The 24,356-nt window shown below is 41.0% G+C and overlaps 3 protein-coding genes and 1 non-coding gene across 8 annotated transcripts; 3 read left to right on the top strand and 1 right to left on the bottom strand.

Moving 5' to 3' along the window:
* Positions 1-706: 706 nt before the first annotated feature.
* Positions 707-10,504, top strand: slc7a6 (solute carrier family 7 member 6). The gene is made up of 10 exons (XM_044029944.1): positions 707-875; positions 3,007-3,594; positions 4,167-4,292; positions 5,031-5,175; positions 5,250-5,373; positions 6,691-6,794; positions 6,872-6,968; positions 7,158-7,307; positions 7,920-8,103; positions 8,636-10,504. Exons 2-10 carry the CDS (start codon positions 3,105-3,107, stop codon positions 8,701-8,703), a joined length of 1,488 nt encoding a protein of 495 aa, XP_043885879.1. The 5' UTR covers positions 707-875; positions 3,007-3,104; the 3' UTR covers positions 8,704-10,504.
* A 1,196-nt stretch (positions 10,505-11,700) lies between these two features.
* Positions 11,701-14,896, bottom strand: slc7a6os (solute carrier family 7 member 6 opposite strand). Its single transcript, XM_044029945.1, has 5 exons — positions 14,644-14,896; positions 13,393-13,716; positions 12,933-13,136; positions 12,141-12,273; positions 11,701-11,969 (listed from the first exon to the last, which is right to left on the bottom strand). Exons 1-5 carry the CDS (start codon positions 14,830-14,832, stop codon positions 11,836-11,838), a joined length of 984 nt encoding a protein of 327 aa, XP_043885880.1. The 5' UTR covers positions 14,833-14,896; the 3' UTR covers positions 11,701-11,835.
* cnep1r1 (CTD nuclear envelope phosphatase 1 regulatory subunit 1) lies at positions 13,101-21,964 on the top strand. Of its 5 annotated transcripts, none has more exons than XM_044029949.1 (7): positions 13,101-13,156; positions 18,365-18,422; positions 19,314-19,385; positions 19,608-19,681; positions 20,148-20,257; positions 21,135-21,189; positions 21,281-21,964. In XM_044029949.1, the coding sequence occupies exons 2-7, from the start codon at positions 18,398-18,400 to the stop codon at positions 21,335-21,337; spliced, it is 393 nt and encodes a 130-aa protein (XP_043885884.1). In that variant the 5' UTR covers positions 13,101-13,156; positions 18,365-18,397; the 3' UTR covers positions 21,338-21,964. The 5 variants fall into 5 exon arrangements, with proteins under 5 accessions (XP_043885884.1, XP_043885881.1, XP_043885885.1 ...); XM_044029946.1 differs by lacking the exon at positions 13,101-13,156 and adding an exon at positions 13,713-13,874 and having other exon boundaries at positions 18,330-18,422; XM_044029950.1 differs by lacking the exon at positions 13,101-13,156 and adding an exon at positions 13,819-13,874.
* Positions 16,713-16,786, top strand: trnam-cau. The gene has a single exon. It is a non-coding gene; the product is annotated as a tRNA-Met (tRNA).
* Positions 21,965-24,356: the final 2,392 nt, after the last annotated feature.

Raw genomic sequence — 24,356 nt, 5'->3', positions numbered from 1 at the left:
CTATATATCAAACATAAGGTGTTTCAAGGGAGTTCTTCATCGTTCATCGTTCTTTTAACCCGGTTAAAAATTAACAGAGTTGCTTGCTTGTTTTTTTTTTCAATAACCATGACAATATTGTTATTATTATTATTATTACTACTACTGTTCTATTCTATTCTATTGTTGCATTCAGCTGGACACTTAAAACTATATTTCTGCCACTAGTACTGTGTTTCAGGTGACATACACAGTGTATATACACACTATTGGGATATTTAAGAAAAAATAACAGTTACCAGGTCGTGTGTATGACAGGAAATTGTTTTATATAGTGACCACGAACATTTGAACACTCACATGTTATTGGGAGGCTTGTAATCAAACCCGAGGCGTCAACATAAACAACACAAAGGCAGAGAGTGACGTCACTCTTTGTTTGGGACATCAGTGTTCTACTGTATAATGACACGTGTACTGTGTGTAAGCTGTCATATGATTAAAACAATTCATTTAGTTTTTTGAAAAAGTTGCTCCTGTCACTATGAAACCATCACATGACGCCTGCTTCGAGTAGCATGAGCAGCGGTAGTCGCGAGAGCAGCAGCGGCGGTAGCTGCGGCGCGGCAACAGAAGCAGTAGCTGTCGCGAGAGCAGCAGTAGTAGTAGTCGCGGCAGCAGCGGTAAAAGTCGCGAGAGCCGCGACAAAAGCAGCGGTAAAAGTCGCGGGAGCGGCAGCTGGCGCGGCATTAGCAGCGGCGGTAGTCGCTAGAGCGGCAGCGGTAGCAGTCGTACCCAGTTGTTTACCGGTGCTGATGGTGCAGTGGTCAGTGGACTCCGCTGCGTCGGCTGTGGCTGTCAGACCCGCTCGCCTGGAATACGTTAAAGCCAAAAAAGGTAAGAGCTGAGAGAAACTTCCCCACTCTGTCCCGTCCTCCCTGAGCTGGAAGTGTCCACACAATATCCTTTTTTCTGGACAACAGGGAACAAAAGAGTGTTTGCGCCGGCGATGACGAGCTATAAACGGCTTCAAAGAGCAGAGCCGGGCACCAGGTGCTGGACGTTCAAAATTAAACCTCAATTAGAAACTCGTCTTAAATACTGTGTGTGACAGCGACTGTGTCGCTTTATCGAGGTGAGCGAGGACGTTATTATTAATTTCTCATTAGTAATCAGAGGGTGATGATGTAGCCCGCAGTAAGGAAAGAAAGAAAATGCGCCGTGCTAATTATTACTGTCTCAACACTATTATAATATGTGGGAATTGTAATAGAAAGTATTTTTAATACTAATAAAAAATTATTATAATTATTTTATTTGATAATTACTTTGCTCACTGTAAAACGTTTTGTACAACGTGTTTATTTGTACAAATAAGATGGAGTCTACATTTGAACTAAAACTTTTTACAGAGAGAAAGGGAAAAACCTATGATTTCTTCTAAGGTTTGACAGCGCTTCTCAAAGTGTGGCCCGTGGCCCACTGGTATTGCAGATGGGTGTCAGAAATGGGATATCGATACACAACCTCACAATCTCTATGACCAATACTGATATCAGCCTGATGCTCTCTTTATACATCCTCGTTACAAGGCTTAAGGTAGCTCAGCGGTAGAGTGGATTGTCTTTCAACTGGAAGGTTGTGGGTCCGACTCCTGGCTCTGCTAGCCTTGATGCCGATGTGTCCTTAGGCAAGACACTTAACCCCATCAGGCAGCTTGAAACATGCTAGTGTAAATCGCAGAAACTGTAGTGAAAGCTTCTTTGAGTTTGTTTTGTTGTATGTTTAGTTAAGATTTTTGGGGTATTATATATATGTATATATATATATATATATATATATACATATGTATACATACATGTCATTTCTGATTTTCTGATATCCAGTAATGATTTTGACCAGTATCAGACCGATACAGATACTGATTGTCATACTGGCTATAGACATATAGCCATTACCAGGTGAAGTGAAGTGACTCATACCTGATATTCTTCTGTGACGTGACAAGTCTTTTTTATTTTTTTTATTTTTTTCAGAACTATGTAGACGCAGACATTTTTGAATCATTCCGTATGTGGTCGTAGATCAAATACTATCCAACATATGGCCACAAGACATGAGTGAGAACAACAATAGTGGAGGAGAGTAGTGATAGCAGTCATTGTAGAGATGTACACATATTTTTAATAGACATTTTGGGCAAAACTGGAGGATGAAGTTTCAGAGGACAGTTTCATTCCTAAGGGTCAAAAGGTGAAGTATTCTTGGAGAAAAAAAGAGTCAGAATCTAATCAATGAATGTTTACGATGAGTCACATGAAGAGTCAGGGGTCAAGGTTCACGTCATTAGTTTGATAAAATAATAATAATGGGAAAAAAGCATCCTAAATGCTCTGTGTTCTAAAGGTTGTTATGGGAAATGTAAGAGCTAAAGTTCACAGTGTTAGAAAACGGAGGTAATTTGCGTAAATTGTTAGATTAAATTAGATTAATTCCTCATTGATCAACCTAGCAGTTGTTTAGCGTAAGAGCCAATGTCAGCTTTGAGCCAATGTCAGACGACACACCAAAGGCTGGCAGTTATCCTCCTTCGTCTCAACATTAGTAGATGATTTACTCTGCATTACACTCAGCATCACCTGAGGTTGGTGGGGTGGCCATTAGAGATCCACTGTTCCAGCATTTTAAGTGTTTGAGGGTTTACTGAATTGCATAGTGCCTGACACATTTCACAGGCAGATGCAAGCACACACACGCACACTGACCCACACACTAGCACACACACACAAAGTCATATAAACAGCCACAGTGCAGTGAAGTGTCTTTATTTTTACTTTTACATCCGTCACTAATAAGATTATGAGATTCTGTGGTCCTGCATCTTTCCAGTCATTCTTGTTCCTCATGATTTATAATGATATATTTAATCTTTTATTAAGATGTGCACTTGAAATGTTGTATTGTATTTGAATGACAGTCTTCTATCTATTGATCCACCCATCTTTTGTACTTTTTAATGTGTTGGACAGGTTCTTTGAGAGGTTTCTCTGATACAAACGTACAGGAACCTGTCGTGTCCACAGCCAAAAGAGCCAAGGTCCTGTTCTGTCTGACACAACAACGCCATGGCTGACAGTGAGGAATCCACCAAGACGAATGGGGTAACCAGTCAATCTTCCCGCCTTCTAGAGCCACCCAAAGAGACCATGCAGCTGAAGAAGGAAATTTCACTGTTGAACGGAGTCAGTCTGATCGTGGGAAACATGATTGGCTCCGGCATCTTCGTCTCCCCCAAGGGCGTGCTCATCTACAGCGCCTCTTATGGACTGTCGCTGGTCATCTGGGTTATTGGAGGCCTGTTCTCTGTGGTGGGAGCCCTCTGCTATGCCGAGCTGGGCACCACCATCACCAAATCGGGGGCGTCATATGCATACATCCTGGAGTCGTTTGGAGAATTCCTGGCGTTTATTCGCCTGTGGACGTCTCTGTTGATTATCGAGCCCACCAGTCAGGCTGTCATAGCCATCACGTTTGCTAACTACCTGGTGCAGCCGCTTTTCCCGACATGTGAACCGCCATATCTAGCGTCCAGACTCATTGCCGCAGCATGTGTGTGTAAGTACTGTGGATGTGATGCACTCTCCATTATGGCAAGCCTTTTTAACATTTGATCAAGTTTGACTGAGTGGTTATCTGTGACATCATTCTTAGCAGTCAAAACTACAGTTTCAGACATCTACGATTCAGTTTTTACATCACAGATAACAGTACGTTTTTACTAGTTACTTTTGCCATTCATGTGTATTGGGTTTGTCATTATAGATATGTACAACTTTATTCTGACTATCTGAAACTTAATTCGAGATGTCTAAAAAGGACAATGTCGATATCTGCAATTGAGGATAATTAAAGATATCTTGAACTTGAATTATGACTCGTCATAAAACTGCAATTGCACATCTATAATGGCAAACCCCATATACATGAATGGCAAAAAAAACTGAATTGCAGATATCTGTAACTGTAGTTTTGACTAGTAAGAATGACGTTGCAGATATCGGTTGTGAATATCCTGTCTACCGATTAAATGTTAAAACTGTTAAATCTCTCTCATGTCCGTCTACATGCTCTTGCAGAAGTTCACACAGTACTAATGACATGTATGAAACTCTTAACTGTCTCCCCAGGTTTACTGACATTCATCAACTCTGCCTATGTGAAGTGGGGCACCCGGGTACAGGATATTTTCACCTATGCTAAGGTGGCAGCCCTCATTGTCATCATCACCACTGGCATCATCAAGCTGTGCCAGGGTGGGTGTGTGTTGTCACTATACTAATCACTTGTTCACGACCTTTAAAATGCAGACCTGGCACTAACATTCGCCCTGAGAGACACGAGTGAACAACACTAAAGTAGTACAGGTGCAATCGAGGTCTGATCGAGGGCTTTTGTCTTGTAGGTAGTGTTAACTAGGCTTTAGGAACATTTAAGTGTGTGCTGCGGCTGTCTGGTGGGTGCTAATTAGAAACAAATAGTGTTTATTTTTAGTGATTAAGGATCAAATGTTCATTAAATGTTGGAGTATTTTGTTTTGTACCCTATCTTTCAAAGTTAATAAATAAACTTCAATTTGATCCCATAGTCACAATATAAATTTGGCCACAGCATTTCTACGTTTCTAAGGGAATGGTTACTTTAAGAAATATTAAAATTCTGTTTTAAATAGTGCCTTAAAGAGTTTTTAGCAGGCTTTAGTGATATATCAGTAGGCAGTTGTATGTAGACCTTTAGTGAGCTAGTGTTTGTAACACACTTGTGTACATTTTTTTATATGTATATATATATATATATATATATATATATATATATATATATATACACTCAACAGCTGCTGTAACAGTAAGCACTGCACTCATTTCACAAAAAATCTAACATCTGAGGAGCAAAAGCAAACACAGTTTTGAACAGCCAGCATTTTCCAACATTGATGTATGAAAAAAATATATAATTCACTTACTGTTTCTTTAATTGTTGTGTCCGTGTCTTAGGTTACACAAACAACTTTGAATCCTCCTTTCAGGGATCGTCTACAGATCCCGGTAACATTGCACTGGCGCTCTACTCTGCTCTCTTCTCTTACTCTGGCTGGGACACGCTCAACTTTGTTACTGAGGAGATCAAAAACCCTCAAAGGTAGTTTCATTATTGACTTGACACTTGATTTACTTGAATCAGCCTGGTAATGATCCAGTGTCCTGTTGTTCCAGGAATCTGCCCTTAGCGATCGCCATCTCCATGCCCATTGTCACTATCATCTACATCCTCACCAATGTGGCCTACTATGCTGTTTTGGATATGAGTGCTATACTGGCCAGTGACGCAGTGGCAGTGGTGAGTCGACAAAATGCTTGGAAAAAAGACTGAGATTGAGTGGAGACTAAATGAAAATAATCGATGTCTATGAGAAAATGAACTGACTTTTCACTTGTTTTATCGCATCAGAAAACCTGGGAAATGTATTGACAAGTTTCAGCTTCTTCAATACAGTATGATGTCCGTTTTGTAAAATATTTCTCCTTTAGAAGTCAATTAGATGATAAATCAGGGTATGATTTAGTTTTTGTTTCCCAACCCTGGTCCTCAGGGAACACTGCCCTGCATGTTTTAGATGGTGCACCGCTCCAACACACCTGATTCAGATGAACAGCTCATTATCAGGCTGCTGCAGAGCTTGATGACGAGCTGACCATTTCAATCAGGTGTGCTCCCTGAGGACCAGGATTGGGAAACACTGCTTTAGGGCAGGACTCTCAAACTCAAATGACTTGGGGGGGGCACTGAGCATCTAGTCTGTTCAGGAGGGGGCCAGTCGAGTGGGAAAAAAAGAAAGCAGCTGTTCAGTAGGGTGATATATTCATTAATTTCACAGAATTTAAGTGTTTTTTTTTTTTTAATTGAACAATATGTAGTTCACAGTAAAAAAATTATACATGAAGCAAAATGGATCTATAAATAAAATACATAAACATACAGATATAACAAGTGTATCACTTGATATAAAGTGGCAGGCCACCTGAAATTGATTGGGGAGCCGGAAGTGGCACACAGGCCACGAGTGTGAGACCTCTGCTTTAGAGCATGGCTATACTGATTGAGAGCAAATGTCATGTACAGTGACCTGATGGTCCTCCCTTCTCTCCTTCTCTCCCTCCTCTCCCTCTCTAACTCTCTCTCATCCATATATTGGCTTTAAAAAAAGACTATTGGCTAAACTGCAAAACTGGGGCTGAACTATTTGGGTAAAATGTCTGATTATGATTTTATTTATTTCATATATTAAGACTGCAATTAGAGCTTCAGTTCAATATCCACTGTGATTTAAATTTAAAACAAAAAGGAGGTTCTTAAAGGCATGAACTGTCTCCATATGTATTACATTTTTTATAAATTTACATTGAACATACAATTATTGATGAAAGTGCAGTTGTGGCAATTTGAAATTGTTTTGTTTCAAATTGCAATCGCAAATTAATATTTTTATATTTGACTTTAAAACTTAGCACAGTTAAAAACTGGTGATTTTGGTGAAATTGCCGTGTTTCAAATTGCGATTTCAACTTGAAAACAATTCATTGTTCAGCCTCATTTGCCATGAGGTCGTTTAGGTAAAGTTTAGCTGCTCTAACACAATTTATGTGTCTGGATCAGACATTTGCAGATCACACTCTGGGTGTGATGAGCTGGACCATCCCTATTGCTGTGGCTCTGTCCTGCTATGGGGGCCTCAACTCTTCCATTATCACAGCATCAAGGTAACACACACACACACCCACACACACACACACACTATTGGTACATTGGTGTCTTAATATGTGTTTATTGATTTCAGGTTGTTCTTTGTGGGTTCCCGTGAGGGTCACCTTCCAAGCGCTCTGTCCATGATCCACATACAGAGATTCACTCCGATCCCTGCTCTCATCTTTAATGTATGAATCAGTCACGGTTTGTAGTGGATAATGTACAGGAAAGGTCAGCTGTTGTGGACAGATAGTTGATGTTTACTGTAAGGTTGCTTTTTTGTTTTTTAATCATTCATTCACTTCAGGTAACTGACACTGCAGTGACCATTGTGACATTGACATATTCCCTCTCCTTCTCCTCGGTCCACTGTCCAGTGTATCATGTCTCTGGTCTACCTGACAGTGAATGACGTCTTCCAGCTCATCAACTACTATAGCTTCAGCTACTGGTTCTTCATGGGTCTGTCCACTGCCGGCCAACTGTATTTGCGCTGGAAGGAGCCCGACAGACCCAGGCCTCTCAAGGTGAGGCCAGTTCAACACGCTTGTGTCTTCCTCGTGCATCCAACCACTTATCCACCTCTGTGTCTCTAAAGTCATAACAGAAGAAAGTGTGCATCTTTTAAAAATCAACAGTTTACTCTACACAGTTGGAAAACAAAAGAAAACGGAATAGGTTACTGGGCTGATGGAGGAGGCGTCCAGAGGATTGGAGCTTCCCCAGTCAGTGCACACTACCATGGCCATTGAATAAGCTACACAGTGAAATGAACAGAGACTGTTTTTTAAAATTAAAATATCAATATTTCCGTTGGAGTATTGATTATTGTATTGCACGACGAAAGATGGCGATAGATCACCAAATCGATATTTTGACCCACCCTTAGTTAAGACAGTTGGTGCCAGACAGGCTGGCCTGAGTATTTCAGCAACTGAAATATACTAGTATATGTTGTTGTTGCAGTCTCCTGTCCATAGCAATTATAGAATTTTAGGGCTTCTTATAACATTGTTATTCTTCTGAATTTTTCTCCCATATATATACATATACATATACATGTGCAAGCTGTGATTAAAAAGGTTTGCCCTTACACCTCCCATGACGTTTCATCACAGTTTTGATTTCTGTCTCCACAGCTGTCGTTAGTGTACCCAGTGGTGTTCTGTCTTTGTGCTGTTTTCCTGGTGGCGGTGCCTCTCTACAGTGACACAGTCAACTCTCTGATCGGCATTTCCATCGCCCTGTCTGGCGTTCCCGTCTTCTTCTTGGGCATCTATCTACCGGAGTCCAAGCGACCACCTATCATCACCAAGCTGCTGCGTGAGTTCACCACACTTTGAGGAAAATTGTGGGTGCCTTCCAATTTTAGGCTGATTTGATTAGATTGTCTGGCCAAATGATCCTGTAGTGTGTGGGTTTAACGTAAGTCTTCCCGATTTCAAATCCTAACTATTAAACGTTTGATATTTACAGCATACAGCGACTGGTGGCGTGAGTAGAATCCCACTGATAATGTGAGATGATGCTATACTTTTGTTTACACCTTTAGAACTTGTATGAGCCAAGCTGATTCCGTCTGATTCCATGACTTCATCCACAGTTTTTTGCATTTCTCAGCACACAACAGCTATTAACTGACAACAACCGACAGTCCCCCTCCATGTCTGTTTATATTCTGAAGTCACGCGGGATCTCTAATTGGATCGTCCTGTCTGTGCTTATTCAGGATTAAAACATTGAAAATTAAAAATCCTCTAGTGTGGATTAGCTGTAAGGTGACAGGCACAATTGCCATTTAGCAGTATTGTTGACTTGGTTAATGTTGTTTCTCTTTCTCTCTCGCTCTCTGCAGGTTGTCTGACTTACCTCACCCAGTACACCTGCTACAGTGTTCTGTCAGAAATGGACAAAAGTGAATAGCGCCTCGTACGTTTCGAAAACTTTTCCCAGAAGTCTCTTCAGCCTCAGAGCTCACATTCATCAGGGGACCAGAAGAAAAGAGGATTTATGAATACCGTTTACTTTTGTTGAACTGCACACCACACTCAGGCTGTCGGACCTCACCGTCTTGTTTACACTGACAATGCTGCCACAGATGCACACGTTCACTTACAGATTTATCCTGACATTTAATGGAATTTAATGCAAAGGATGTCAGCCTGCAGTAGAGACAAACAAAACTGTTTAATATCTTTGTCACATTATTTAAAGGTGCAATATGCAACATTTAAGTGAGGTTGTTCGTCGTGATAACAAGTTCATTAATTCAGTAATAGGTTATATAAACTGGGTTGAAAATGCAAGCTATGCAAACTACAACACTATTATTCTTTTTGTTGCTTTCTTGGGGGTTAGTTTCCGTTACTGCGGCATATTTTTTACGACAGTTGGAACACACAATAGGACCCTGAGAGCAAATCCCACTTTGTGACACTGTTAATCTTACATTTTCTGAAAGCTCAGGAGTTCAGGACGTCCTGTATGGTGTTTTTCTTGTTTTCCACTTCATGAGATCCACTTCACTGAAAAATGTATGTCAGTCTGCTGCTCTGTAAAGATGTTTACTCATCATTCTAACACCAACAATTTTTATGTACTTTTAGTGCCTTTTTCTTTACATTTATACTACTGTGGCTACATCCTTAGAATATTGCTTTCCCCCCTAATTTAGCGTATTTAATCATTTTAAATTTTTCAACTGCAAGGTTAAAAACCAATTGACTCAAATTCTCCTCAGTGTCAAATGTGCTGCATTTCATACTCAGGTCAAGACAGTATTATGTCATCTTGTCAAATGTTTTAAATGTTGAAGTTTACTTTTGTTTCTTTATCCTTGGTTTTGTGTAAGCTGTGCTTCAAACATACTATACCTGAACCTCTATCTTGTTGTTTAAACTGTGCCTTTAGGTTTCAATCAAGTGCTGTTATTTGAGATCACACTTTAGCACCGATAAGTTTAAGCAATGCTTTATAGTTGTATAATAGAAGGGAGTAAAGCTTTCACATACAATAATATAAACCCCCAGCATTACATCAGAATCAGTCAAAACTATTTAAATCAAAGCCGACATTTCTGAGAAGATACTTCTGACAAAGTTATGTTTTCAGCTCTCACTGTCAAGGCATTGTCTCAGGAACATGACTCAGCCAGACAGCTCATAAGATCACAGTAAAAAGTGAGGTTCATTCACCTCTTCTAAGATCAAATTGAAGCATTCATGGAGTGGACATGGAGTGCTTCACACCATGTCCACTCCATGAATGCTTTTTCAAGCTGCTCCTTACAGCTGTTGTGAATTTCACATTTATAAGCATAAAGTACATAACACTCAATTTCCTTTTTAAACCAACAATTGTTTTGTAACAGAATCTGTAAACTATTTTTCAAACTGTCACCGGTCTGTAAATAGTCCTAGGAAGAACAGTTTCCATTCATTTATCTTATAAGCGACTCAAACAGTAGTGAAATAAAGTTACAAATTCAAGTACTTTCCAAACCTTAAACTACTTGAATTAAAAATTTTAAATTCAAGCGCAATGATTTGCAGAACCTGTACAAACCCTGCAAGTATTGTTTACTTCACCCTTTGTCAAGTAGTGAATGACTGGACTTTGATGACAGGGGAACCTCTCAAAAGATGACTTTGGATTCATCTTAATTATATGGTCCATCAATAAATTCTTCAACCAGTTTGTCTCCACCACACTGGAAAAAGAAAATTGACACTCATGTTCTCTGTTTAATTTGAAAGCTTTCCTTTTATACACATCTACATATTTACAAAATTTAATTATCAAGAGAAACAATCTGAACTTCAGGGGGAATTCATGAACCAAACTCACGCACACACCCACAACAAAACATGATGCACCACGCTTCAACATTATGCAAAATCTAACACACGGGCGCACACACACACACACACAGTGATACGTATACACACTACCATGCAAACACCCTAAATTGCAACCACGCGCAGCCAGAGACATCTCGCTCACAGAATTGTTAACGGCACAAAGCATACGAGGCATATCACACATTTTCTAACACCCACACACACACACACACACCCACTTAAAACAGAACACCCACACACCAATTCACTCCACCACGGTTATAAAAAGACGCTGGGTTCTTCCTGCAAGGAACACATACTTCAAAAGCTGTGCAGATGAGAGAGGGAGTTGCTCACACTTCATAGGGGTCTGTTTGGTATTTCTGTCGTTGTGAAGCTCAGTAACATCAAAATACTTTGAAAATACAGGGTTTTGTGGTCTTTAAATCAAAATCAGGTGTGTCCCATGTGCAGCAGACAGGCCAGCAAGAACACATTTTAGCCAGTTGACAAAAGGCTCACATTGTAAAATATGCACCCGCTTAAGTCCACACTAGCTTAAAAATTAGTTTGCTGCTCTAGCTCGCAGTTAATGTAAATTTATTTTGCCTTAAGTCCACCAATTCTCCTGCACCAAAGACAATAAAGAAAAATCAAGTTTAGTTGTCTGGTACTGTGCGTCATTCAGATAAATCCATCTGAAGGATAATACACTCTTAATCGACATAATGTTACTGATGGAGGGAACAGTGGACTAACAACTTCTATGTGTAATGTAAAATCAAAAATTGTCACATGGGGACAATGGACTTGGTGTTTGGTATGTGATTAATAAAGCAACAAACTTGTTTCCTGTTTTTAAGAATGTCAAACAGCAAGCTAAAGAGACAAACATATTCTTGAAATATGCACTTAAGCTGATGTAGGTTTTATTAAGTGAGCCTTTTGTTCAGTGGATAACTCCGTTTCACCAAGAGCATGCCTGCAGCCTGCAATATAACAAACATGAAAATGATTTAAAGAAAAAAAAAAATCTGCTACACATTGGTCATTGCTAATGGTATATGTTGATATTTCCCGACATGTTTCAAAATCATGTGCCATTCTAGCAGCGGTTTCCCTCCATCTCTCACCTACACAGACGTCTGAGGGGTATGTTGTTACACGAGCAGAGGGCACTGGAAGATCCACATACAGGAATGGGTTAAGGGATAAATCAATCGGAATTATATTTGTCCCCATCTTCCTCCTCCTCCTCGTCTCCACCAGGACAGTCCTGTTCATGCAGCACTTCACTCTTGTAGTGCTCCCAACTCCTCCGGCTGTACGAGTGCTCCTCCTCCCAGTAACCTGCGTGAATGAGGCAACCGTCAGCCACAGGAGACTACAGTGTTGGAATATACTGGGGCTGCAGCAATTATCAAACTAGAGAAGGCACAGGCTTAAAAAAAAAAATCTGCTTTGAACAATATGAAAATAATATTTCACTGGCTATGTGATGACTTAAGAGTAAAAGCGTACCACCATAGCGCTCCTCTCTGTCACTGCCCATGTCACTATCCTCATCGGGGTAGTCGTTCCTCCAGTTGCCTTCCTCGTTTTCATCGTCCTCATCTTCATACACCTCCTCTTCATGAACCACAAGGTCAGGTACCTGAGACAGCCAACAAAAAGTCTGAAAAAAAACCTGGTATATATTTAAGTAAATTGCAGAATATTCTGTCAAATACATTCTAAAAATATTCAATATCAATTTTTAGTGTTTCATTTACAGTCGGTGCTTACAATTAGCAATATATAGTGGTGGTGAAAATATAGTTGTGTTTGGATCATTTGGATTTACATTCGTCTGTGTGACCCTGATGTTATGAGGCAACTAGAATGGCAAAGTTGGGAAACACTGCTGGTCTATTTACATTTAATAACTGTTGGGCTGCATTTTAGTCTGGAACACCAGATATAGAGTCGAATGAAATGTGCTGATAACAGCTTCATCTCGTCGTCAATCTAACCTTACTTTTTACTATGGTTACAACCCGATAATATTTTCTATCAGTGGGCAAACAATTCACTCCAGTTTGTGAATGCCCAGTATACTTGGATGACCAGTTTTTCAGCTAAGGCAGTAAAGACAGAAATTACTTTTAATGTGGAGATTCAACGCTGGTCTGGACACAGATCATTTACAAACAGTTCAGGCATGACTGGTGTGAACTTTCGACCCACCGTCTACTCCCCATTTCACCCATGTCTTCATTCACTCACTCCGTTTCCAGCATTCACTCATCTGTCTGTCCATCCATCCACACACACCAGTTCTCCCTCGTCAGCATAGGCCCTGACAGACAGGATGTCCTGGATCCAGCCTGGATTGACCGTTTCCGGGTAGTAAAGATCATAGACAAAGTCCTTGTCCTGCTCCTGCTGTTCACTCCCTCGTCTCTCTTCACATATGCTCAGACGCTCGCGCAGCATCTTTGTGTTGTTGCACATGATCATCTCCGGATCTGAGGACATCTGCAGAAAGAAAAGGAAAAGTAAGAGAATTCATTAAATTATTATTAAGATATTAAAGGCCGTTAACACTTGAAATGGGTACTAAAACCCAATATTTAAAGTAATATATACCAACAATAACTAGTATGAAAACTAACAGGTTTAAAGGAAAAATTAGATTGGACCATTCATACGCAAAAATTAAAACGGATGATTTTTTTAACAATGTGCTGCAGTGTAAAAGAGATAGAAAAATGTCAAATAACACTCCACTCACCTTGCCAGAAGATTTGTCCTGCTCCTCTTCATTTTCATGTAAGAGATCAACCACCTGGATGTTACCCCAGCACTCATCCTCCTCTTTCCCAGAATCCCCTGCTCCCTCAGGAGCATCAGTCTGAGGGCTTTCCTGCTCTGCTGCACCCAACAGGCCTGTGCGGTGGTTGGACAGTATCCTGTAGCGTTCCTCCCTGCGGGTGCTCCACTTCATGGTCCGTAGGTGCCCGGTTATCCGTTTAGTGGCGGCGGCAGAGGAGCGCAATGCCTGGGCCACGCGAGGCCGAGCCAAAGCCTGTCGGACCTGCGTCTGAACAGGAGCATCCTGGGAAAGAGACAATAATGAGAACCTACATATAGATATGATTCCTGACACCGACATGATGAAGACACTCTAATAATCATCATCCTTTAAGGGTTGGTTATACTGAATGGTTTGCAGGACAGGACAACATTCAACAGCTCCTCTGCTCCCCATAGTTGGTGAGTTGGAGGGTTTTTACCACCACTGCCTCTTAACAAATTTCAACTCAGTTTTTTATGGAAAACGGAAGCAGCAGTGGGTCAACAGAGGCACAGCCAGGATTTAAGTGTCAAGATTTAAGCAAGTCAAAATAATAAATAGGGACAGGGCTTGGGACAAATGAGGGTCCTAAGGCTGTTACATTTTTGAGAACCATTGATTTACAGTCCCCATTACCATCCATATCGTTGTTAAGTTGAAATATGTTGTCTCTTTAAACTGCTCCAAAAACAAAAACATCCATGCAGTATGACATAACCCTATTTTAATATAAGCTAAACATTCAATGAAATGCTGATGGAGCCAATCTAAGGGGTTTTAAATGGCATTTTGATGATATGATAGCTTGGGAACAATTCTGGATGAAGTCAGACCATTTTGTAGGCCTGCAAACACGTCACAATTACGCTCAACACAAACAAAACTACCCAATGCACGGGCTGATGAGATGCTAGTGTGAGCTAACGGCACTGAATAGCCATGAATGATATGCTAATAACAACTAGCACAGACGGAGCGTTGTCATCCGGTGTCAATAACCATTCAATGTACTTACACGCAGCTCTATGCGAGTCAGTTATTTTTGTTTATTATTATTCTAAAGCGCAGATTGATGCCGTCACATCAACCAATATTTGCTATTTTATCTGAAGCCTATCTACGCTTTGTTAGCGTTCGCATTAGCCTCTTAGCTACTACCACTGTGGCGTTCAGCAGCGGGCCTCTCACCTGTGTCGCTACAGTCGCCACGAGTTTGAAGACAGACTTTTCCACCTCCGCCTCGTTGGGCTCTGGTACCGTCTCACCGGAGGTCTGGGACGTTTCCGGTCGGATTCGCTTGCACGCAAGCAGCAGAGCGTCTGCGGGGTCGGTTCCCCGTTTTCTCTTGACCCGCAAAATTGTTGTGTTTGGATCCATTTTGTTTCTCTGTCTGACACCGTCTGGTGGAGGGAGAATACGAGAGCGCTCACTCTCCTTTTATTTCCGGGTACCACACACACGTCACACCATGGCGAGGCTGTACATGTTGCTTATTAAATACGTAGTAAACACCCTTTATATTCGCTAAATGTTTTATTTTGTAACTGAAGTGCATTACTAACCTTTACTAATTTTTTCTGAATCTACTGTGTTAAAAGATGGAGAATATTGAACTGTGATTAAGAACTTCAAATTGTGGAGGGCAGCATTACCCCTCAGTGTACAACCTGTACAGTGGCGTCAACTTTAACTTTGCCTGTAATAGCATTCACGTAAAACAGGCTTTAAACTCGGCAGGTAACTTACTAAGAGCACCAGTGTGTGCAGTGCTCACTTTGTGGATGTTTGGACGAGAAATGCAAGAGATGATTGTCGCAATGTGACAGAGATAGCTACTGTCTCCCTCACAGCACCCCCATCAAACTGCCTATCCAAGGTGAGGATAAAAGGATAAACGTTATTTAGTTTGTTAGTGTAATGGGGGGAGATTACTGATGACGAATATGGGCGTGAAGTTGTAACATCCTTTTGTGAGGCAAAGCCTTATTTGAAGTTACAGGTTACAAAGATCAGATCAGCCCCTCATCACAATCTGTATCCTACTCACATTTATATACTGCTGCGTAATGGGTATGTTTGTGCCTTAACTTACCTAAACCTTAACTTATTTTTCGTCAGACATCAGGTGTCATTCGTAATGTTGCTTTTCTACCTTTTTCTGGATTGTAAACATCTAGGCCTCAAGGTTTCCAAAATATCTGTGTTTTTCCTGCTGTCTAAATAATCAATCCTTATCAATGTCTTTGTCACAGTTGTTCAAAATCCACACCATTCCCAGTCAATCTGCACGCTCTGATGTATGATTTCTAAGAATTTTCTCAAAAGCAGGACAAGCTTCACGGAAATTCTTGGGTGCCAGATGATGAAAATGATTAATCGGCTGGATCTGATGTGACTGGGTGTGTGTGTGTGTTGGCAGCCCCATGGGAACTTCATGAGTGTATGGGTCCGGCTGTCGGGGGGGATGGAGTGGAAGAACGAGAGAATGACGGGCTTTGAACTGCATTGGGAGCTTTGAACTTTGAGAGAACTTCAAATTGTGATTACTGACTTTGTGGTGTGATTGGGAGCTTTGAACTGTGGAGGGCAGCATTGCTCCTCTTAGTAGTTGTACAACTTATTCGAAGAAGAAGACTTTGGACTGTGCTGAGCCTTATTGAATAACTTTGATTTGCGGATAAAGAACTCAGTACTGTGGAGGGCAGCATTATACCTGTGTATACGTGTTCAGTCTGAAGGAAAGTATTAGAAGAAGGACAACATCAGGCAAAGGAGGAGGAGGCAGTAGGTAAAGGTTAAAAGAGGTAGAGCCAACTGCCATAAAACACAAAAAAAACACAAAAATCCACTGAATACTGAATCTCCTAGCTTTGAGCTAGTCCTTTACCCTTCATCTGACAAATAGAGCTTGGCTGATTTTAGGTGCACTTGTCCTGTTATTGACCCAGACCAGTATCAGGACTTGATACTCAGTGATCTTGATATTGACTTGGTCTCTGATCTGTGGTCTTCACTACACTAGCACACTAGCACTAGTGTAGATGTACATGCAGGAGGGCTCTGTTTTGGTCTTGATGTTGTGGTTAGTTAATGTCACTTAGATAAAACCGAGGATTTGACCAAATGTGGTTTAGTTTTTAACATAATCTTCTCATAATTCCTTTGGTGTTGCAGCAAAGGATCTGAAGTTGTCATCCTGATAAAAAAAGTCTTCCAACAGCAGATATTTCAACTGCATGCACTGCCAATTTTGCAAGGCCTCGTTGGCGCAGTTAGGCAGCGCGTCAGTCTCATAATCTGAAGGTCGTGAGTTCGAGCCTCACACGGGGCACATGTTTTTGATCGAATTTATTGACGGCCTGTGGCCAAGTGACAGCCTGTGGCCAAGTGGAAAGGGAGCTTGACTTGTAACCGGAGGGTCGCAGGTTCAAATCCCCACCCGGCCCAGGCTGGGGTACCCCTGAGCAAGGTACCCAACCCCCAATGCTCCCTGCGCGCTACTCAGTGTAGCAGCCCACTGCTCCTAATTCTAGGATGGGTCAAATGCAGAGGAATACTTTCCCTAAGAGGATTAATAAAACTAAATTCTTAATTCTTTTTGTCTCTGGTTCAAAGTGGTGGACCTAACACTCACCAGGAACGTTCAAGAAAACCAGCTGGATGTGTTTGAAAACATGCCAAGTTCTCCTGCGACACGACCTGTCTGGCGTGCTTTCGATCCGGGGTCAAAAGCTGTGGCGTCCATCGAGCAGAAATCTTTGGCATACCAAGTTTTTGTGCAGAATATTCTCTTCGGGTCATGTCAGCATGAATGCCCTTGGGGTGGAGTGGCTCAGTGGTTAAGACCGGTACCCTATGTGCTAAAAGACTTCATGGTCGCAGTGGTCGCAAGTTCGATTCCACCCCTCGCTGATTGTACTCAATTCCATTGTAAGTCGCTTTGGATAAAAGCGTCTGCTAAGTGACATGTAATGTAATGTCTAACTCCTTTTCTGCAGATATTAACACCACAGTGTCAAATTGTGTCCACGTTTATAAAATGTCTCTGATACTAATATTGAAACTCCCCTCTTTGTGGGTTTATCCGGAAGGAAACAAAGCACTTAGTATACCACAAATGGTTTAATTTACTGCAAGTGTCATTGCTCCTTCTAAGCCTATGAACTTTCAGGACCCAGATCATGAGTTAACTGGGCTACTTTTTCAGTTCCAGCCAGGAGAGAATCTACAATAAAACAAACTCCAAACGTACTGGGTTTCTCCAAAGGCATGTCCATCTGGACCGAGACAAGGAACAATTCCACATGGGGTCAAATTTCCATACAGTTTAATCAACAAAGTTAATTAAAAAATGAGAAACACAGGCAGTGATTTACATTTAATTAAAATACGTCTTTGCTATTTAAACAGCATACAAAGGACCCATTGTATCTACTCTGATTATTCTTTGCCCCCCATCTCTTTCTTCATTTACTCTTTGAGTGCACTTTACATGCATGACATTGTGTGCACATCAGAACCTGCAAAAAATTGTGATCTGGCAGAATTTTAGGGTGTCAGAAACATAATTTCACTTTTTGTGTTCACACTAGCCATGTAGCAGGCTTCCTTTCATCTGTACGCTGGTTACCATGGCATCCATGGCAGTGGCCGAAAGTATGTTCTCAAGAATAGCATGTAGCAGGCTTCTGCTCCGTCTCCATTCTTTTTCATCTTCTTTTGAGGGTCAATTGGAAGTAGCCCTTCAGTAACAAACATTGTTTCATTTACACGTTTGGTATTTGATGTTTCTCTGCACTTTGAATCCACAGTGTTGCATTTACTGCCTTTTTCCTCTTATCTCTTTATCTCCTTATCTTTATCTCTTTCCACAGGCCTCAGTATATTGTGTGACCATCTTGTCTTTCAGTGGAGTACAGCCAGGTTGCCGGAAATAGCAGACATGAAATCCGTGGAACAGGCCGAAGGTAATTAGCATTGATAGCACTTAAAAAAAGAAAAAAGTCAACTGTTAAGAAAATGTCTGACTTATTTTAAAGGTGATATATGTGGAAAAATGTGCAGCAGTCACTTGAAATGCATGGTTACTGCAATCTCTGTTCAAAACACTGCAGAATGTGGGAATGTGTAGCAAGAAAACCCAGGTTCACGACCTGGTCAGAACAAGGGCCTTTCTGCATGGAGTTTGCATGTTCTGCCCATGTGTGCGTGGGTTTTCTCTGGTTTTCTCCTAGAATCCAAAAACATGCAGATTTTGGGATTAGGCAAATTGGACACTCTGAATTGACTGTAGATGTGAGAATGAGAGTGAATGGTTGCTTGTCTCTATGTGGCCTTGTGAATAACTGGCGACCTGTCCAGGGTGCACCCCACCTTGCTGTACACCGTGACATGGTATTTATATTAAATACCCACAGACTCAGTGTGGGTATTGAGAGAGAGAGAGGGAGAGAAGTTTCTTAGAGATATGTTTTTTCCTGTGAAGGGCAGCATTACCCCTCTCAGTGCACAGCCTGCTGGGAATTGTATCCACAATGGCCTCTCCACTTCTTTAATCTTCTTTTATCTCTAACGCATCTCCACTGCAGACCCTCAGTGGGGTAGTGATGCGTTTTAGGTACAGTAATGTTTAGTATTTATGATGCATAGCTTCAGCTGCAGAATATAAACAGAGTTTGCCACTGGCAAATACAAATAGTTTTTTTATTACACTAGCTGCACCATTGTGAAGCCAGTAGACACTTTAAGGACAGGTAGTAGTCCTTTACAAACTATTGTATTTCAATCGTTTAAAAACGTTGGTACCAGGACAGTTCCAACTTCCAACTGCAGCTCACATTTAGTGTGCCTGGTTTCAGATCTGATGGCCTTTGAAAGAAGACTGACCGAGTCCATCTCCTGTTTGCAACCTGCAGCCAACCGGTGGAGAAGTAAGCCATTGTTGCTGCTGATTGTCAAAACCATGGCAGAGAACATGGTGCATTTACGACACGCATTGTCAAAATATCTGTAGAATATGTATTTGTGTGACTTGATTTCAATATCATTCACTAGTAGCCACTGATTGAAAATTCAATGAATGCAAAGTAGGTTCAGCTATAACTGCAGGGAGAAAAAAGTTCTAGTTCTAGTTAAGTCCTGTTTTCTTTCAGTGATTCTGTTAGTGGTGTCTGTTTTGTTGGCCGCTGGAGCTTGGAGCTGGTTAAATGACCCCAACACACAGAAGGTATGTTTTCACTGACATAAAATACATTTTGCTGTTGAAAACAATTACATACCAGAGAGGAATTGATGTTGTGTTTTACGAAATGTTGTGGGAATTACAGCAAGTTGTGAGACTTCCGATTTCTCTGTGAAAAGAATGTGAAGGAAGCCTTTAAAAAAAAGTTTTTACAACTTAATATAATTCACCTTTGATTTAATCTATTATTTTCATTTTGTCTGATACTTTTACTTTATGAAATTGATTAGCTACTGTTAAATAACAACATTTCTCTGGGAGGTGTTAGGCTGCCTTCCACAGTTCTTTATCAAAGTCTCATCCTCTTCTCATCATCCATCTTCATCACAATGCAAAGCTCTTAAACATAGCTCAAAGCCCTTGATCACAGTTCAAAGTTCTCCCTCATTCTCATGCTTGTTCAAAAGAGGAAGTATTTGTACTCAGTGTTTGATGTGACTTTGCTCCTCAGGTCTCGTTCTATTTATCACTGTGGAATCATCCCTTCTTCACGATCGTCTGCATCACTTTCATAGCTCTCTTCTTTGCCGGGATACACAGACGGGTTGTGGCACCATCGATGTATCCTTTTGTCTATTTTAGATGATACTTTATGTTGTTGAATGTTTCGACAGTGACCAACTTTGTTCTTCTTGCATCACAGCAGACCCCATCTCCTTCTGCACATGCATCCACCTCGGCACTCTCACCCTCCAACAGTCCACTGTTCCTATCGAGTGGAGTTCTTTCCAAGATTTCTCCTCTGTAGTTTATTCCTCTCTTGTAAGTCACTTTGGATAAAAGCGTCTGCTAAATGCTTAAATGTAGATGTAAATGCACTATGCATGCTGCCATAACATCCATCCATTGACTACCGGTCTATCCTCCACATGAGGGTCTACCCTATGTCTACTGGCCAGTCCCAGTAGTCATAGGGTGAAAGGCAGGGTACACCCTAGACAAGGTCGCCAGTCCATTGCAGGGCCAACATATAGAGACAAACAAACATAACCTTTGCATGTTTTTGGACATGCAATACTGGCGACCCGGAGAAAACCCCCACGCACACGGGGAGAACATGTGAACTCCACACAGAAAGACCCGCACCCAGACACAAACCAGCTGTGGAGCAACAGTGCTAGCCACCTGCACCACATAACATCAGATTTGAACTATACATCCATCTCCTGCTGCTTTATCCTCCACAGGAGGGTCGTGTGGGGTTCTGGTCCAATCCCAGGTGATAGAGACAAACAACCATCCACTCTCACATTCACAGCTATGGTCAATTTAGAGCAGTGGTGTCAAACTGGCGGGCCGTGGGCCATATTGTTCCTCTTGCTGCAAAGGCAAGAGTGCTAATCACGACAGATTTTAAGAGTTTAAGTGTTCAGTCATTTAGTTCTTTTGTTCATGCTTTTGCATTATTGGTTGACTTCTTTGACTCGTGCCTCTTCAGTATCGCCGATCGCTGTCGAACAGTCCTAACAGAATACAACATGTCATGTGAGGATGTGAGTACTCATTTGTGTCATTTTAAACACAAAATTATTACAACAAATATTTATTTTTATAATAATTTATTTGTTTTTTGTTTTTTTCCAGACGGGGAAACTTATTCTCAAACGCAAACAGTCTGACAGTGAGTCTGGTCTTCACTGACCTGCTTCTTGTGATGTATTTGATCCCAATTAGGACGTGTTTAATTTTGTGACCTTTAGGCGGGAAGATTAATTTTCCTTGTGATGGAAATGCATTTGCAGGGCGGAAGAATATAAATGATTTTAGACTAATAAAAACACTTGAAAGGCTGAGGTTGTCATAATTCAGGTATGAAAGGGATAAAACGGTTTACCTAATAAATCCTCCAGAGATGAACATTTCTTAGTTTTTGATGAAAACGTAGTGCCTCGGGGCATGGCTGCCTTATAGCAATTTAAAATGCTTAAAATGTTCTAAATGTAGCATATGGAATGTGGTTTGTTTTTTCAGCTGGATCTTCTTAGACGTTGCTAAAAAATGTGTTTTAAATTCTGTGCCCGTTCACCATCATAGGCTACACTGGGAGTCAGCGTGCTGAAGTGTATCATACCCTATAGGTCAATACCTCATGCACCAACACTTCAAAAAAACTGATCTATGCCTATAAATTATTTGCCACATTGCCAGCTGATCATTTATTTGACCCAATATTGTAATGCACCTCGAAACCTATGTCACTGTATACTGCTTTGTGGCGTATATATACAGCATTATGGATACAGAAGTATTTGCCATGTTGCTTCTACAGAGGGCGCCATGCTACAACAAAAGGCTTGACTGTAGGTCCAAAGAAGGTCCTGCTGTCATGATTTGTTAGTGTTTAGTTGTATCATAATTTAATGTACATGTGGGTTTATTATTGTAGAAAGCAGATCACTCGGACATTAAATCAGCATGAGTATGCATCAGTATGTTCTTATCATTGTCCCCATTGTCTTAAACCTTAAATTTCATATATTGGGTTTTTTTTGTTTTTTTTAAAAACAAGGCCATGGCTCAAGGTCTCCCTTCCCCGTATACACACAAAGACAAACACGCAAATCTCTTGACTCCTCACAAACTCTAAATCTCTGAACTGAATGATGAGTGTGCGTCTGGGACTGTGTCTCTCTGACAGGAGTCTGAGTGCACGTGGAGGTCAGGAGGTGTGTGAGGACACGTTGAAGCACCACTTCATGACTCCTCTGACAGCACTGCTTAGAGAGGTGAGACTCCACCACTGCTCTGTGCTTACTCCATCACTTCTCTTTCTCCTCATCAGCAGCTGTCGCGGGCGGCTATGATACCGTCAGCAATTAGTTGTCGTCCCTGAGCACCAATATTAGGGATACAAAAACCTACTTTGTTGTTTCCCTGTTCCACAAAGTAGGTCTTCTGGATCTGGTTGTCCAGCATCTGGAGAGACATCCACACAACATGGAACTGGCCATAACTGCTATCTGCTATGGGACTAATTGATTTGCACACTAAATTCTCATTTCCCAGAAGGCTCATACGCAGTAGATTTCAGAAATATCTGTCACCATGTTAGAACAACTACATAAATTGCCATTAAATTATTTGCAATATATCCCCAGTGACCTACAGGCTCAACACAATTTGAATAAAAAAATAAAATTCACCCACACTTTGTAATGCTGTAAATGCCAGGACGTGATTTTTCTTCTTCAAAGTCGAGGACGCATTTTGAAGACGCACATTAACACTAGGTGAAAAGGTGAGTCATCCTGGAGTGTGAACCAGACTGACGATACAGTGTTGTGTCCAGCGTACAAAAGTGGAGACACTTGGGAAAGTTCAAATGCAGACTGGTTTCTGGCTTCATCTACACCCTCAGTCCTCAGATATGATCTCAGTGACCTCAGTCGCAGCCAGAGACAGAAGACAGTGGCTGACAGTCATGTTGTTCCAAGATATCCTCCAATACCAAGGGCCACACAGTGAGGTTAGCTTGATCTTTATTTTAATTCTATATAAACACACTCAGACGTTGTGATTAGTGAACTAAACTGTTCATCAAATGTGACAAAAGTGTAACTGTAAGTTATATGAGATTATATATAACAGCAGCTAAATTGCATTGCACTACTGTAATTCAAATAATACCTAGTACTTGCCTCACATGTAAAGACCAAGAAGGTGCTTTGTTTCATAGTATGTAAATTATATTTATTATATGTTGATGGCTTTATCACTTCACAGAAAATTAGGGCTCAACTGAATATTTGTTTTTCATTTTTTTTAGATGCCAAGCATTGTATAAAGCCTGTGCAGGGAAATCAGACACTCTTTGTTGCACAGCACCATGGTTGAAGGGAATGCCTTTTCACTTGGCTTTAGAAAGGATCATCTGCACAGCCAAGAACATGCTTGACAAGTTTAGTAAAATATTTTTTTGAGAATAGCAATTATGATGTAGATAAATTGGGACGTGTAGATTCATTACTGTGGATAGTGTAACAGATTTCTTATTTTTATTTATAATTATTATCATTTTGTGTGTGTGTTTATTCATTCATTTAACTGTGTGAAACTCTGTGATATCTTTCAGTTGTCATTTAGGTTGGATGTTGTCGACTCTTCTTCTTTTGTTTTCTCCCTTTAGGGGTCGCCACAGTGGATCATCTGCCCCCCATCTTGTCCTTTCCCTTGTGTCCTCTTCTATTACACCAACTGTCCTCATGTCCTCCTTCACTACATCCATGAACCTCGTGTGTGGATGTTGACTCTTATGGCTACTTGTTTTTGTCCAGAGGGGCAGCGAGGAGCTGAGGGAGGCAACGGCCTTGCTGACGGCCCAGCAGACGTCCTCAGAAATCATCATCAACATGTGCTGCTCTGACAGTGAGTGTTGGGGTTGCATGACTACAGGCACTTTTCCTCAACACTATTTCCTCTGACTCAGATACCCATGAGGTGTTTATCAAACAAGGTAATGTATAAAGACATAAAAAATGAAAGCTTATCTGTGTGTCCAGAGATGTGATTTGTTCTTACAATTCCAGCAGAACTGGGTGATTTTATTATTAGCTAGCCTTAAGGACATTTTGTTTATTGGATACATTCATTTGTTGAATAATTGGTTTGGCCACGATAAACAAAACTACCGTCATGTCACTAAGTACTCTGCTAAAAGGGC

This window comes from Solea senegalensis, linkage group LG7, assembly GCF_019176455.1.
Source record: "Solea senegalensis isolate Sse05_10M linkage group LG7, IFAPA_SoseM_1, whole genome shotgun sequence".
Classification (NCBI taxonomy): domain Eukaryota; kingdom Metazoa; phylum Chordata; class Actinopteri; order Pleuronectiformes; family Soleidae; genus Solea; species Solea senegalensis.
The sequence above is the reverse complement of the archived record's forward strand: the minus strand, read 5'-3'. Positions and strand labels throughout refer to the sequence as shown.

Coding starts and splice junctions, on each gene's coding strand:
- slc7a6 (XM_044029944.1), top strand. CDS start 3,105: ATGGCTGACAGTGAGGAATCCACCAAGACGAATGGGGTAACCAGTCAA. Junction 5,176..5,249: donor GAGATCAAAAACCCTCAAAG/GTAGTTTCATTA, acceptor CTGTTGTTCCAG/GAATCTGCCCTTAGCGATCG. Junction 6,795..6,871: donor TCCATTATCACAGCATCAAG/GTAACACACACA, acceptor TATTGATTTCAG/GTTGTTCTTTGTGGGTTCCC.
- cnep1r1 (XM_044029946.1), top strand. CDS start 13,823: ATGGTTTGCAGGACAGGACAACATTCAACAGCTCCTCTGCTCCCCATA. Junction 19,386..19,607: donor TGCAGCCAACCGGTGGAGAA/GTAAGCCATTGT, acceptor GTTTTCTTTCAG/TGATTCTGTTAGTGGTGTCT. Junction 20,258..21,134: donor CGGGTTGTGGCACCATCGAT/GTATCCTTTTGT, acceptor GTGCCTCTTCAG/TATCGCCGATCGCTGTCGAA.
- slc7a6os (XM_044029945.1), bottom strand. CDS start 14,832: ATGGATCCAAACACAACAATTTTGCGGGTCAAGAGAAAACGGGGAACC. Junction 13,717..14,643: donor TGGCGACTGTAGCGACACAG/GTGAGAGGCCCG, acceptor TCTCTTTCCCAG/GATGCTCCTGTTCAGACGCA. Junction 12,274..12,932: donor ATGCTGACGAGGGAGAACTG/GTGTGTGTGGAT, acceptor TGGCTGTCTCAG/GTACCTGACCTTGTGGTTCA.